The sequence below is a fragment of the Symphodus melops genome (assembly GCF_947650265.1).
Source record: "Symphodus melops genome assembly, chromosome: 1".
Classification (NCBI taxonomy): Eukaryota; Metazoa; Chordata; class Actinopteri; order Labriformes; family Labridae; genus Symphodus; species Symphodus melops.
Window position 1 is genome coordinate 21,429,218 of NC_136691.1, and position 14,391 is coordinate 21,443,608.

Consider the following 14,391-nt stretch of genomic DNA (forward strand, 5'->3'; position numbering starts at 1 on the left):
AAAAGAAAAGAAGGGGTTTGGCTGAAGTCTGGGGACACGCGGACAGCATGGGTTGTGTATTCTTCAGCCTGAGCTGGAGGTCAGATTCTCACCGACCACCTGTGCAGGTTGCGTCTTCCCACGAGTCACCACTTCTGTCAGACTATTCGACTCCCGCGCTCACTATGGTCACACACACAATCGTTGTTGGGAATGACCCCGGGACTCAAATCTCCTTGATGATCCTGCAGTCTGAGGCCCCGTTCACACGCTGTGACAGTAAGACGAAACAGTTGAGTATGGGATTGGCCTTTCGTTCACACGGCGTCGGTGTTTCACGGGGGTGTATCGCTGCCATGTGAACGAAACGGAGCGAACTCTCTGGCTGCGATGACCTCACCACAACTCCCCCCATACATTTGGACATGCGCAGTAGTCGAGAACAAACATAAACAACAATGGCGGCGGCTATGTGCTTCAGCAGCTATTCGTGGTGTATAGTCTCTTATAACAGAACCTTGATGATACATCGTGTATGTCGCTGCCCAAAGAGCATCGAACACTTGCGGCAAATAGTTCAACCTTTACCCAAGCACAGGGCGACCATACGCAGCATTTAGGTAAGACTTGGGAGAACTAGCCGCTAAAGAGGATGTTGTGGAGGAAGTGGTTGTACTGCTGAGTGTCGCGTTGTAAAGTTCCACTGCCCACTACTGGCCGGGCGTGACAACTACATCGTTTTCACTCAGGCAAGACCTGCCGTGTAGACGGTCTGTACTTTGAATCCGGAGTGGGGTCGTTTCGAAGCGTTTCTGTCACAGCGTCTCCGTGTAAACGGGGCCTGAGCCAGGCTGTAACGCTGCTTCAAACTCTCATTTCTCTGCAGGAAAAAAAAAACTATGATCATAAAATTGCATAACATTAGGTTGCTGCACACTCTTCAGATATGGTGTAATCATGATGAAGTGTGTTAGATTTTGTGGTTAAGGATACGTGTGTCAGCTGTGTGTCAAACAGAGAGGCTGCTCCTCACTCTGGGCTCCATCATGAGAACATAAAAACACGGTACACACTCGCCTGGATGCAATCACTTTTTCCTTCCACTGACCGGACAGGGCACTCAGCATGACTTATGACAGCTCACTCAGGCATTACTGTACGCACTCAGAGCTGTGCAGAAACACGACTCAGTATGGACTCCTAAAGTTCTCTCACTCGTTCAGCTGCAGGCTCTCAACAACAGGAAAGAAAAATGTAATTCTATTAACCAGTAAACATCCGGCTTTTTCTCGAAACACACGCTCATGTGAAAAGACGATGTTTGAGATGAAGAGTGTACGAGTCAGTCGAAGCACGCTCATCATCACACTGAGCTCCACGTCTGTTCAAACTTTCTCTTATGCAGTTTTCATAATTGTACTTAACTCAACATTTGTTAAATAGTGAGTCGGGATGGGGGGGTACGCTTCTTCTGCATTAGAAATAAAGCGCCTACATTGGTAGTCTGGTTGTGTTATATCCTCAGCGGATGACGAGCATCTTTTGCCCCCCCCTATGACTGTATATCTGTAAAGCTGAGGGAACAGTGCAACGTTTTGGCCTGACAGCGGCGTTGCAGCTTGTTCTTTGTTGTCAGTTTGATCTGGCTACCTTGACTTCCTTCTCTTCTTTCACCTTATTTGGCTTCATTTTTATCAACGGACTCTGTGCGACCAAATATGTTGATTTTGATGGACGATCCTCAGACGAAAAAGTTGAAACAAAGTTCTTAAAAAGTCTCATCAGGAAACGATGATGGTGATGATGGTGATGATGATGATGATGATGATGGTGATGATGGTGATGATGGTGACGATGATGATGATGATGATGATGGTGATGATGGTGATGATGGTGACGATGATGATGATGATGGTGATGATGGTGATGATGATGATGATGGTGATGATGGTGCAGTGATCATTATCAACCCTCTCTCTGACTGAACGTTGTGTTTACCATCCTCGAGGTACATCGAGCTGATTTCTCTGAATGTGTATTCATTGAACAGGGCAGAGTACACATTTGTTGCACGTCATATTCAAACTTTAGACCAAGGTTCAAGAAGCTGCTCTGTGGTAACCATAGACACCAACAGATAAAGGGTGCACTAACACTCACCAATCCACACCATGCCTGAACACACTTCACCTCTAAAGTCCAGTGTGTTTGACCAGTGTGAGCACTCTGATCCGTGCTCAGTACACTTCCTTCACCCTGGCACGTTTGGAAGAGGTATGCTTCTGCATGATACAGCTCATGTACAGGCACGTGCACGTGGGCACACAACGTGGACAGCCTTAATTATAATCCCTCAGTGTGCTGGCTGTATCTGACTACATGATTTAGAATAATCCAAAGTCAGTAAAGTAGCTGACATGTTCTCTGTGTGGTTCCCTTTTTAAAAATGATGTCCAGGCCTTCACCTGTCGTAAACTAAGCACACTCCATGATCACATACAGCCATGCATGTGACTCTAAGTATAAGAGGTAACCGTGTTCAGGCCCGGATAGTCCTGAAGCAGTATGAGTCACCCGTTCAAACATAAATCTGTACTGACATTATGTCATATATGTTACATGTTGAAGTTCTTGACCAAGAAAAGGCAGAAAGTCTCTTTTGGGCTCATGTGACTGAAAGACAACGAGACAATTTGTGCTAGACCTGCTGAAATGTTACGCAACACACTGCTGAATGAAGAAGAATTAGCAGAAGATGAAGAAAAAGTGGAAGAAGTAGAAGAAGAGGAAATAGCAGAAGAAAAAAAACAGTAGTAAAATTAGAACAAGAAGAAGAAGAAGTAAAAATATCTTTAGAAGAAGAAGAAGAACAGAAATAGTGACAGAAGAAGAACATGTAGTAAAAGAAGAAGTGGAAGCAGAAAAAGAAGTAAAAGCAGAAGAATCAAAAAGTAAAAAAAAATTAGAACATTTACAGTATGAAGTTCAACGCATGTGTGTGCGTGTGTGGGGGTGTGTGTGTGTGTGTGTGTGTGTGTTTGTGTGTGTGTCACTGTAAGTGACAGTGAGAAAAAGGGGACATGTGAAAGGTGAAAGTAGCACAAACGGTTGAAAAGTAGAAGAGGGCTGAAAAAAAACAAACGGAAGTGGAAGAATAAGTTTAAAGATTTGGATAATTATTGTTATCCAAATCAATAGTGTGCTTTGAAGCATTCACACTAAGAACTCCCAGAATGCACAGCAGCTGCCTCGCCTTCCTACATTAGCCTCAACTGCTCACTGCTATATTGCGGCTCGTAGAAAGAGCCATGAAATTTTGATTCTAGCATTAGACCTTTAAAATCGTCTACATCCACATCAGTTTGAAGTAGAAACAAACGCTTTTTTTAATATGGTCGGTTCCTCTCAGTTTTCTCCACAGAGCCTGAGAGCAAAGCTTCCCAGCAAGATGGCAGAGGTTGCTTTTAGATTCTGGGCGTAAGGTCCCGCCCACTGATCTGTGATAGGTCTGTAGCTTCAGTGTTTGAAAACATGAGGAGATGTGGTTTCATCCCCTCTAGCCAAAGACTTCTGCGTCATCACTGGCTACTTTTCAACAGATATCAGGCTGAGCTACAGCACCATTTAAAAACACCACCAGGTTTCTAATGATACAAAGCTAAATGTAAATGGATGAAGTATACCTTTCAGCACAGTACGGGACAACTTTACATCGAGTGAATAGAATGGTCTGGTTGCTTGGCAACAGTCTAGTTTCAGTTAAGCACAGGTCACACTGTACTGATTTTTCCCTGATTGTACGAAAGTGAGGGTGGGACGTCATGTGCTCACACTGTAAGAGTCCAAAGTGGGACACCAGTTGGTGGAGTTTTTGATGTTTACTTTTTATTATTTTATATCCTGCTTGAGTAACTGCTGTGTTAAATAATATGACACTCAGGGTGGATTGAGCCAATCACAGCAGGGCTGATATCCAGAACAACATCCCTCCCTCTCCTGTTATTCTGCTTCAACAGAACACACAGGCGATAATAATCGACGGGATGACGAGGACGCACTTGGTTTGAAGAGTCTGGAAAAAACATAAGCAAACTTCAAACTCGGATATCTTCAGAAAAATCAAGTCCGATCTCTGAGTGCGCCGGCCGCAGCTTTCTCTGACCCAGATCCGATGACGTGGACTTGAGCCAGCTACTGAAGAAGTCCTTCTTTAGTCGCTGAAGTCCATGTTAGTTGTGATACCGTCTGCAGCTGTTCATCGTTCTCACGTGTGACGGACCGCGCTGTCCGTTATCGTCTGTGCGTAGAACCTCAAACCTCATAAAACCACAAGACGCTTTTTTATCGATGTGCTCGTTATCATCCAACAGAATATTTCAGGAATGCAGAATAACAAGAGATAAATTTGAAACAAAAAAAAGATAGATAGATACTTTATTGATCCCGAGGGAGATTCAAGGGAGTGTCAAGTGTGTGTTGGTGGAGGAAGAGCAGATGCTGATGTTTCTTTCTGCCAGCGTGGCAGATCTATGAGGAAGAAGAGCGAGGCCGAGGCGAGAAGAGAATGTTTCAGCGAGTGGATCATCCTGTCTTCACACATAATGCATCCCCAGTGTTACTGCTGGCAGGAAGACGGCCCAGATGAGGGGAGCATTCCAGCCCGGCCGGCCCTGCCAGCACACACCTTCGCCGTGAGCCTCCAGGATCAGATGTGGGCGATAAGGTGAGCACTGATCTGTGCACCGCTCATGAGGAGGGCCTGAGCCAATGAAATGTTGGCAGCTGATGTTTATCTCTCTAACACGACTAACAGATGTGTAAGCTGGACGGACTCCTTCAAATAGAATGCTAAAATAAAACTAGTGAATCACTGTTTATAGAGAACTGTATATAAACAGACCATAATACTCTTGTAATATGACCTGGTATGGTAATATCAGTATATGACTCTAAACCAGGCCTGGCGGCCTTGTTAACCCCTTGACGTCTGAATTTGTCTCCAAGTATTAAAACATTTTTATAATGTGTTTCTGCTTTCAAGTCGATGCTAAATTAAGTTGAGAACATTTATTTGAAAACAGCACATAAATAGATATTACATAAAAATAGCACAAACAAAGCACATCAAACAGATGTAGTTCTGTCTCTGACTGGTCCTATGACAAACTCATGCTTGCTAAAGGTTCCTAGGTTTGTATTGAAAGTGCATCAACCGGCAGTGGAGTAATAAGGACGCTGTTTGGGCTGCATTTGGAGCGGAAGTGGTTTGATGCAAATTTGCGACAACAGGCGTCAAGGGGACAAAGCAGCAGCCAGATATCTGGGAGTCAAGTTTATCACTCTACGACAGTACAGAAACCTTTAAAGATGCACCCAGTTTGGATTTAGATTTTTAGGATGTTAGTTTGAGAAACGGTCACCAGTGGAGATCTGAGACGAGTCCCAGCAGCTCCGAGTCACTTCTGCTTTAAGTCCACACTGTGGCACTGTTTGACGTGGAAGAAAGGTGAGAAACACCCGGAGGCAATCAGGGGGCCAACACAGGGCTTAAAGGGGGGTGGGGGGAGTTTAATAGTGTTCATCAACAGGTTAGGGGGGGGTTTTGATTCTGCACGACCAATCAGTGAAGAGCATTTTTCTGAGCGTGTTTGTGGCAGAGCTGCCTCTGACGGCTGATTCTCTGTGAACCTGAGCAGAACACGATGAGCTCAGTACTGAACCGTTCAGCCTTAATCTACAGTCAAATACAAACGCTGACATCGAGCGAAGGCGGGAGAGAGAGACACTGGAGGGGCTTAGCTACGGTGCCCCTAAAGGGACAAAATACGTGTTTAATGTGATTTAAAAACACGATTAAGCCCTGAATCCAGCCTGACTCGTAACATGCGTGTTTCATTTGCGTTCAGTGCAGCGGAGAGTGTGAGCAGCAGCCCGGTACTTACCGAGGGTCCTGAAGGGCCTCTGCTGGGGCACCAAGGAGAAGAAACCAGGCTTCAGGGCATTTGTGATGATGATATCAAACAGCTCTTCGTAATCCTTCCTGTAACAGAAAAAACAACAACATTAACCTGTGAGGTCGGCGCCTGCTTGCTGAGTGAGGGACAATGCCTGGACTGCATCCAAACGCTCAGATTTACAGAAAAGTCAACCATGTGCCCACGTGATGGGAAACACGTAGAGAGTAAACACATAACACTCCCACGACAGATCGTGAGCATGAGAAGAGGTCTCCATGGAGACCTATGGAAAACGAGTGTTTGTATCTGTACAGCATGAGAAAGAAGCACAGCCATGCTAACTTCTACATGAGGAGGAGAACACACAGCAGACCGCGTAAACAGGAAACATAGGAGCGTGTTAATCAATCAAAGTGACGTATGAAAGTGTTCATGTGCAACGAAGACACTTTCCAGGCTTGTCAACCTGGACTTGAACCGACAACCCTTGGTTTTCAACACAAGTAACTACAGACTGAGCGACAGACTTATCCGTGCGTTTGACGGACATTTATCTCGAGTATTTTTCAATCAGTGTTTCTCAATATATCAGTCGAACATTGGTTTGGTAGATTCAAACATCAGCAGCAGCCTCTCTGGACGCCTCGTCTCCTGTTTTGACCTTGTTGTGCTACTTCTGACAGCTCAGTGTCTTTGGCCTCCGGCCGCTTCGGCACGGGAACACGTTTTACCTGCCAGGAGGGAGGTGCTGTGTGGCCTCCTCGAACCCTCTGCAGAAAACAAGTGTCCAAGTGTTGTTTCATCAATATTAGAGGTAAAGGAGAGACAGGAAGGATCATGAAAGTGAACAAAGGACAAACAGTCCTCCTGAGAGACGGAGCTGCACTTACTTCCTCTCGTCTCTGTCACAACATAAATTCACTCCCCTGACCTTGTAAACCAGCGACTTGAACATGACTGTGAGCACAAACAGCTGGAGCTGTGACTGCCCTCCCGGGGAGAACAACGGGAATGACCAGGCTGCTGCTGAACAGGAAATGAGGGGGGGGTCAGGCCACATACGTCCCCCCTGAGACGAACCGGCAGCTCGACCTCGACCTGTTTTCTGCATCTGCTGGACTTCAGAGGCTAAACAGTCGACTCTGGGTCTGTAAAGTGAAAAAGCAGAGCGCCTCTCAGGGCGGGCGCCTCGTGAGATGACGACACCTTGTGGCCGACACAAAGGGGCTCATGGTGTCACAGCAGCAGCACGCTCACCGTGTTTATTCAAGGCTCTGTTTGCTGTTTGATCGAGTGTGGAACAGAGCTTACGCTGCAAAAACAAGCTCCAAACCACACACACACACACACACACACACACACACACACACACACACACACACACACACACACACACACACACACACACACACACACACACAGAGGAGTTATTCACTCAATGGAAACCTGCACCAATAAAAATACGGTATTAGTATAACACCACGAGTGCTAACAAAGTGATTCACCGTGTGCAAAAAAAACAAACAAAGAATGAACTAAAGGTGAGAAAGAAAGAACAATACGACATGATGAAAGGAGGCAGCTGATGGAGCCTCTCTGAGTTCAGCTTCCCCCCGCAGTCCGATGACACGCTGCTGAGGTTTACTCGCCTCTCACCCAATCAATGGCAGCTATGATTCGCTCCACCCCCCCCCCATGACCCAGAATGGAAAAGCAGTATAGATAGTGGACGCATGGACTGGCGGGCTGTCTGAGGGCTCGGACAGAAGAAGACCAGCAGAGCTCTGCCAGACGGCGTCCGTGAGGGGTTAAAAGATCAGAAATGTTGGAAGGAGCCCGCCCGTGTTGTACCTTTTAAGACCCTGCCTAATTAAAATGACTTTAAAATCAACGAGCTTGTGTGTTTTCTGTTTGAAGCTGGACACTTTGAAGGCGGTGGACTGATTTTGAATAAGGGGCGTGTCATGATTTGTAGTCGAAGAAAGGAAATAAATAACATGTCATCAACTTCTTCTTCTTTTGTTTTTTTAAAGTCGGGGGAGCGCTGAGAGTCACGCGCCCCGTGTGAAGAGGCCAGGGTGGTTGTCTTTGATCGTATGATAATATCAGGTGTGTGCGATGATGAGGATTAAAAAGTGAAGCCGCTGTGGACGTCAGTCTTACCCCAGGATGTGTTCACAGATGAGCCTGCAGTAGTCGCTGTGGGAGCTGGTGATGAGCAGCAGCACCTTCCCAGCGTTCTTCATGCTGCGCAGCCAGGTCTTCACCGAGTCCGAGCAGGGCTGCAGGTACCGGCCCGGGTCCCTCTTTACACTGGGGAAGTACGTCCCTGCATCCTCTGCACCACAACAAAACACAACAAGTGTGAAAATCACTAAATAATACACAAACCCAAAAAAAACTATACAACTTTTTTTTTTTTTCAAGGCAGACAGTCAAGGCCACATGCTTTTATTTCTCTCCTTGGTAATAAATAATGTTGCAGTCAAGACCGAACAAGTCGAAACCAGAGCGCTCCAAAAACCAGAATAGGAACAGAGACTGAGTCCAAAACTATTACAGAAAAAAACAGTGATGACGTGCTGGTCTTGACCCATCAAGATTTCAAATCCGGGGTCTGACAGTTGTTATGGAAAATTTTACTTCACGTGTACTATGTGCACTATATTATTCGTGCTGTACAAATGTCTCATATAATCTGTCATATAAAATGTGTCAGAAATGTCTTACTATACTGCATGCACAGTATATAAGGATTTTTTGTCTTCCACCTCCTTCTTCACCCTGGACAGACGTGGGAAGAGTCACCCAGGCTCTTCCTCACTGGACTCCATCTCCTTCTCAGCCTTGGGAGAAGGTAAATAGTCATGTAGTCTCTTCTCTCACACTAGGGGATAGATTGTGCCCTGCCAGGTGGGCAGTGGCTCTATGTGGCGTGATGGGGGAGTGATCTGTGTAGTGTGATGGAAATGTATAAGTGTTCATGTTTGCCTTTTCTCAGGGCCTCTTTCTCTCCTCACCGTGTGAGAGAGGGGTCTTCGAACGCTGATTCTGCCTTCGTATAAATGTTTATTGAGACCAGATCGATCTTGGGGTTCCTTTTTGAATAGATCTTCTCACTCTTTATTTTCACTCTTTGGTAATGGGAAAAATTCCACAACACAGTCTTGAGATGACGAGCCCCTCTTCTACAAGCTGCTGTTCAGAGACAAATATGGCGGCGCTCTGATCTGTTTTACACAAATCCTTTCTGTTACAGGATGTAATTCTTGGCCTAGTGTTTTCAGAGACTCTCGTGGATATCTAAAAGTCGTGAAGGAAACATTTCTGTGCTCGATGCTGATTGGCACATCCACGGGTGAACACGAGGTTAGTCTGCTAATGACAGGACTGAAACCAAGCGTCGCTCTCTCCTCTGCTGTGCAATCACTTCTAAATGTCACGATCTAATAATGAATTTGAGCTCCACCCGGAGACACGTGCAATCAAATCAAAGCGAAGACGACGCGGCCTGGAGGTGATTCGCCCCGAGGGTAATAAGTGAGAAGTGGCAGCTCGACTATCAGGGGGAGAAAAAAAAAAGGAAAACAGGGCAGCATGTGGACGAGACGAGGAAACTAACGAGTGTGATGACTGTGATGAAAATCCCTCTCCTCGTCGACCTGCTCCTGTGTGAAATCCCCCCTGACTCTGTTACCTGCATGAACGAGCCTTCAGAGCCAGTAAAGGCTGCCAGCTCACCTGTGTCACCTTCACACTTGGTTTACTCGACTGACTGACTCTGAGTTATGGTTCAGTGTTACGGCCCTCTCCATGGTGCTTGCTACTGTTGTTGTTCTGTTTCACGGTTTTGGTTTTGGCGCCATCTGGTGGTCGGTGGTGGTGTGGCCCCTCTGTCCATTACTGAGGTTCATTTAGAGTTTTCAATGTGTGAGTTCGATCATTTACAATCAAATACATAAATAAACACACATATTGGAAACTAAAAACATTCAAACCAACACAGGTGACTTTACTGTACTGCACTTCCTGCTGTTAGCCGGGCGCAGTGGTGCGCACTGTTAGCAGAGTTCAAGTGTTGATAGATCTGATCGGGTTTCTACAGGTGATGACACTGAGGTGTGTTTACACAGGTCTTGTGAACATACATCTCTGTCCCATCAGCTGAATGTGTGGTTTGTGTAAACTTACACACTATACACTACATAGCAGCGGGTACTCGTGTGTGTGTCATGGCGTTGCAGCAGCATCCTAAATCTCCACCAGCTAATAAATAAAATAAGTCTCTGGTGCCGCTCCTGTATCGAAGATGTTGATGGTAATATTCAGCTTCTGTACAGCGTTCTTTGTCTCTTTGCACTTCCAGCAGGCACCTCTGTCCGCTCAGACTTCAAGATGATTGATGATGTTTTTCTCTCCTGTCTAAGTCTTGCTTGTGACGCACCTCCCTTTGGACAAAAGCACTGGTACCAACAACAAGCTACAACTTCATAAACTAGACCTGAAGTCTTGTAGATTGAGCAGGCGAGTCTTAGTAACACTTTTCATGGGCATAAAAAAGAAGAAGATGCGGTCAAATGTTTGAATTATGAGGTCTGTGTGGGGCCTGAAAGTCTTTCGTCTTTGCCCCTTTACTCAGCTCGTGTGTTCAGTCTGCTCATTTCAATCTTCCTTAGAAAAGTTTAGACATGCTGCCCTCTTGTGGCGGAGTCCAGGGCTTGCTTTAGGTAAGAGGCCGGCTGCCTGTCAGGGGGCAGTGGAGCCTTTTAACCAGAAGATGACGACAAACACAAACAAGCTGAAGCTGATGTTCCAATCAGGGGCCCGAATTTCACACCTTTGAAAAATGTCCCCGAGGTAAACATCTGACTCTGGTTTTCAACAAACGCTTCAGAAGTTTAAATTGTTCCCACAGACCATTACACGTGCAGTCAAACAGAAAAAGCAGGTCAGCACATCAAGGCTGGGCCCTCGGTTTGTGGGGCTGCTCCTCCTCTGGGACCCTGCCTCATTACCCACAGCCAGGGAGGTCAGCTGAACGCTCCCCTGCCAGCAAACTCCCATATCGCACTCACTCCACACCCGAGGATAAACAACAACTGACCTCGTCCATGCACTTTCACTCTACTGGGACCTGAAACCTACCACCCAAGTACAGACGAGGAGCAATACTCTGTCTGAATAGGCTTTAGCATAAGAAGGATCAAGGTTCCACCTTAGGGCTCGTGTCCACAGAAAGTATGGGGGGTGCAAAACTAAAGCCTCAGCCGTGTGTTTGTCACTGAGCCCGCAGCGCTCTGTTGAAGAACTAGTTAAATCTTTTACAATAGTTCAGTACTCGTCACTTTCAATTCTCCCTTACTGACCAATAAAAACCAAGCAGGGGCGTGACTTATGATATCAGCTCGGCAAACAAGAGGAGAGTCCGCCTCGTCTGAACGAGGGTACCAGGTAGCTAGGTACTGTAGCTACTAGCTGCTGCTAATCCCCGGACCAGACTTTACATCGTTTCCATGTTTTTCGGTAATATACACATAAAAGGAGAACATCATAAAAATCTGATTAAATTAAAACTAAAAATAAGATTTTGGAAAAAACCCCAAGATAATTAAAGGTCCCATATTCTGCCCTCTTTGGGGTTTGTATTTCTATTTCATGTGTCTACTAAAGTACGTCCACAATCACTAATGTTTGGAAAAAGTGTCTGTTTTCATGTTTTCAAAAAATATACAATAAAGCAATAAGAAACTCACGCAATAATTATTTCTCAAACCTTATCAATAACCATAAAAATAACACCAAAATTCTCTTCTCAACAATAGACAATCTACTCAATCCAGATTTTAACAAACCTCATTTTAACGCCACTGACTCCCTTTGTGAGGAGTTTGCAGACCACTTCATGGGGAAGATTGACACTATCAGATGTAACATTTTATCCTCCCAAAGTAATATGGTTTTAAGCACATCTGGGTGTCTGTCTTCACCGGAGGAAACACTGAACAGTTTTGTCCTGGTTAATGCTGAGACTCTTGATAAAGTTTTCTCCTCAGTGAGGCCCACCACATGTCTTTTAGATCCAACCCCAACCTCATTTTTTAAATTATTTTATGGATCCTTCAGAGAAGAGCTTTTAAACATGATGAATTGCTCTCTTCAGACGGGGGTCTTTCCTGCTGCCTTTAAAAGGGCAGTGGTGAGGCCCCTGCTGAAGAAGAGCAATTTAGATTTTAATGATTTTAATAATTTTAGACCAGTATCTAACTTACCATTTTTAAGCAAAATTTTAGAAAAACTTGTTCTTATTCAGTTGAATGATTTTATTAACTCACATAATGTCCTGGAGAAATTTCAGTCTGGTTTTAGGGTAAACCACAGCACCGAGACGGCCCTTTTAAAGATTTTAAATGATTTTAGATTAAATTATGATTCACAGAAGCTGACAGTGTTGATTCTACTGGATCTGAGCGCCGCCTTCGACACAGTAGATCACACTGTCCTTTTAACCCGTTTGCAGCACATCGGCCTGTCCGGTGCTGTTCACAAATGGTTTACCTCATATCTCACAGACAGGACATTCATGGTAAGTCTAGATACTTGCTCCTCTAAGGTCCATAAAGTCACATGTGGTGTGCCCCAGGGTTCGATTTTAGGCCCAGTGCTTTTTAACTTGTATATGCTACCTCTAGGCAGTGTCATCAGGAGACATGGAGTCAGCTTTCACAGCTACGCAGATGATACACAGTTGTACATCTCCATGTCTCCTGATGACACAAGGCCAATGGATGCACTTTTTAACTGCATTTTAGACATCAAATCCTGGATGGCAGATAACTTTCTCCAGCTTAACCAGGACAAAACTGAAGTTTTAGTCCTCGGTCCTGAGGCTCAGAGAGAGAAACTTTTACCCAAATTACAGGCACTATCTTTTAATCCATCCACACAGGTGAAAAACCTGGGCGTGATTTTAGACTCTGAGCTGACTTTTATTCCACACATCAAGAACATCACCAAAATAGGTTTTTATCATTTAAAGAACATAGCCAGAGTCCGCCCCATTCTCTCTCGGGCCAACACGGAGACGCTAATGCATGCTTTTATCACCAGTCGTATCGACTACTGTAACGCCCTGCTCTCTGGTCTTCCTAAAAAGAATATTTCATGCCTACAACTCTTACAAAATTCAGCAGCTCGTGTCCTGACGAAGACCAGAGGGCGGGCTCACATTACTCCGGTTTTAGAATCACTGCATTGGCTCCCCGTGTCTTTCAGGATCGATTTTAAGGTTCTTTTAATGGTTTTTAAGTGTATTAATGGTCTTGGGCCTTCTTATCTGTCAGAATTGCTTTTACCATATGAGCCTTCGCGGTCCCTGCGCTCCTCCGGCAGAGGTCTTTTAGTCATCCCAAAAGTCAGGACACACACCCACGGCGAGGCATCCTTCAGTTTTTACGGCCCTCGCCTCTGGAACAGCCTGCCGGAGGACCTCAGGGCCGCAGAGAACGCTCATATTTTTAAGAGCAGGCTCAAGACCCACCTTTTTAGTCTAGCTTTTAAATAATATTTATTCATTTTATCTGTTATGATTTTAGCATATTACTTATCTCTTACCATCATTCTATTGGTTTTAGCTTTATTCAGTCTATTGTTTGGCCTCATTTTAAAGTTTTATGTATTTTACGTTTCTTGCCAGTGTTTCCTCCGAGGGAGCCCTCTGTGTCGGGAGCGGTGGAGGGCTGTGGCTGCCTGGGCGCCGTCCTGCGGTGTCTGGGTGGAGGTCAGGGGTCTCGGCCCCGCCTCCCCTGGGCACCCTGTGATGGTGCCCCTGATGGCCGCGGCCGATCTGCCGCTCTCGATGCAGACGGCTCCTCTTTGGCGTTTACTTACCTGGTTCATCCGTACTCAGCCTTCTGTCCATACCATTGATGCTGGTGTGTGTGCATGTGTGTGTATGTGAGTAGGTCTGCGTGTGTGTGTTGGAGCGTGGGGTGACTGTGAGCATGACTGTGAGTGTGATACTGTCTGTATGCGTGGGGGATGGGGGGAGGGTGGGAATGATTTTAATGTGATTTTAATGTGATGTTAACATGTAAAGCACTTTGTGCTACTTTTAAAAGTATGAAAAGCGCTTTATAAATAAAGTTTGATTTGATTTGATTTGATGTACTGCCGCTCCATGCAGGCTCTCTCATCTGCGTGTTTGCATCGCTGTGAATCCCCCACGATCAGGGTCCCCACGTGGGCCAAGTCTGATCTGATTGGTTGGCCGATCTGCCCTGTTGTAATTTGTCAGTCATTCGGCACGGTTCTTGAAAAAGTTACGCCCCTCTTACTTTTGGGAAGGCAGACCGTTGCTTTGAGCGATGCAGCATGAGCTTGTGTTTGCTACAACGACGAGGGCTAGGGACGAAGCATTACATGCGGCTAATGCTACAGCTAACAGGAGGAGGTAGGA

At 45.6% G+C, this 14,391-nt stretch overlaps 1 protein-coding gene across 1 annotated transcript in view; it reads right to left on the reverse strand.

The window, feature by feature from the left end:
• nt5dc1 (5'-nucleotidase domain containing 1) overlaps positions 1–14,391 on the reverse strand; it is a 60,561-nt gene that overhangs the window by 13,198 nt on the left and 32,972 nt on the right. The window contains exons 7-8 of the mRNA XM_079360599.1: positions 8,100–8,274; positions 5,922–6,019 (exon numbers count right to left, since the gene is read on the reverse strand). Of these exons, the coding sequence (XP_079216725.1) occupies positions 5,922–6,019; positions 8,100–8,274 (273 nt within the window). The remainder of the gene's footprint in view (positions 1–5,921; positions 6,020–8,099; positions 8,275–14,391) is intronic.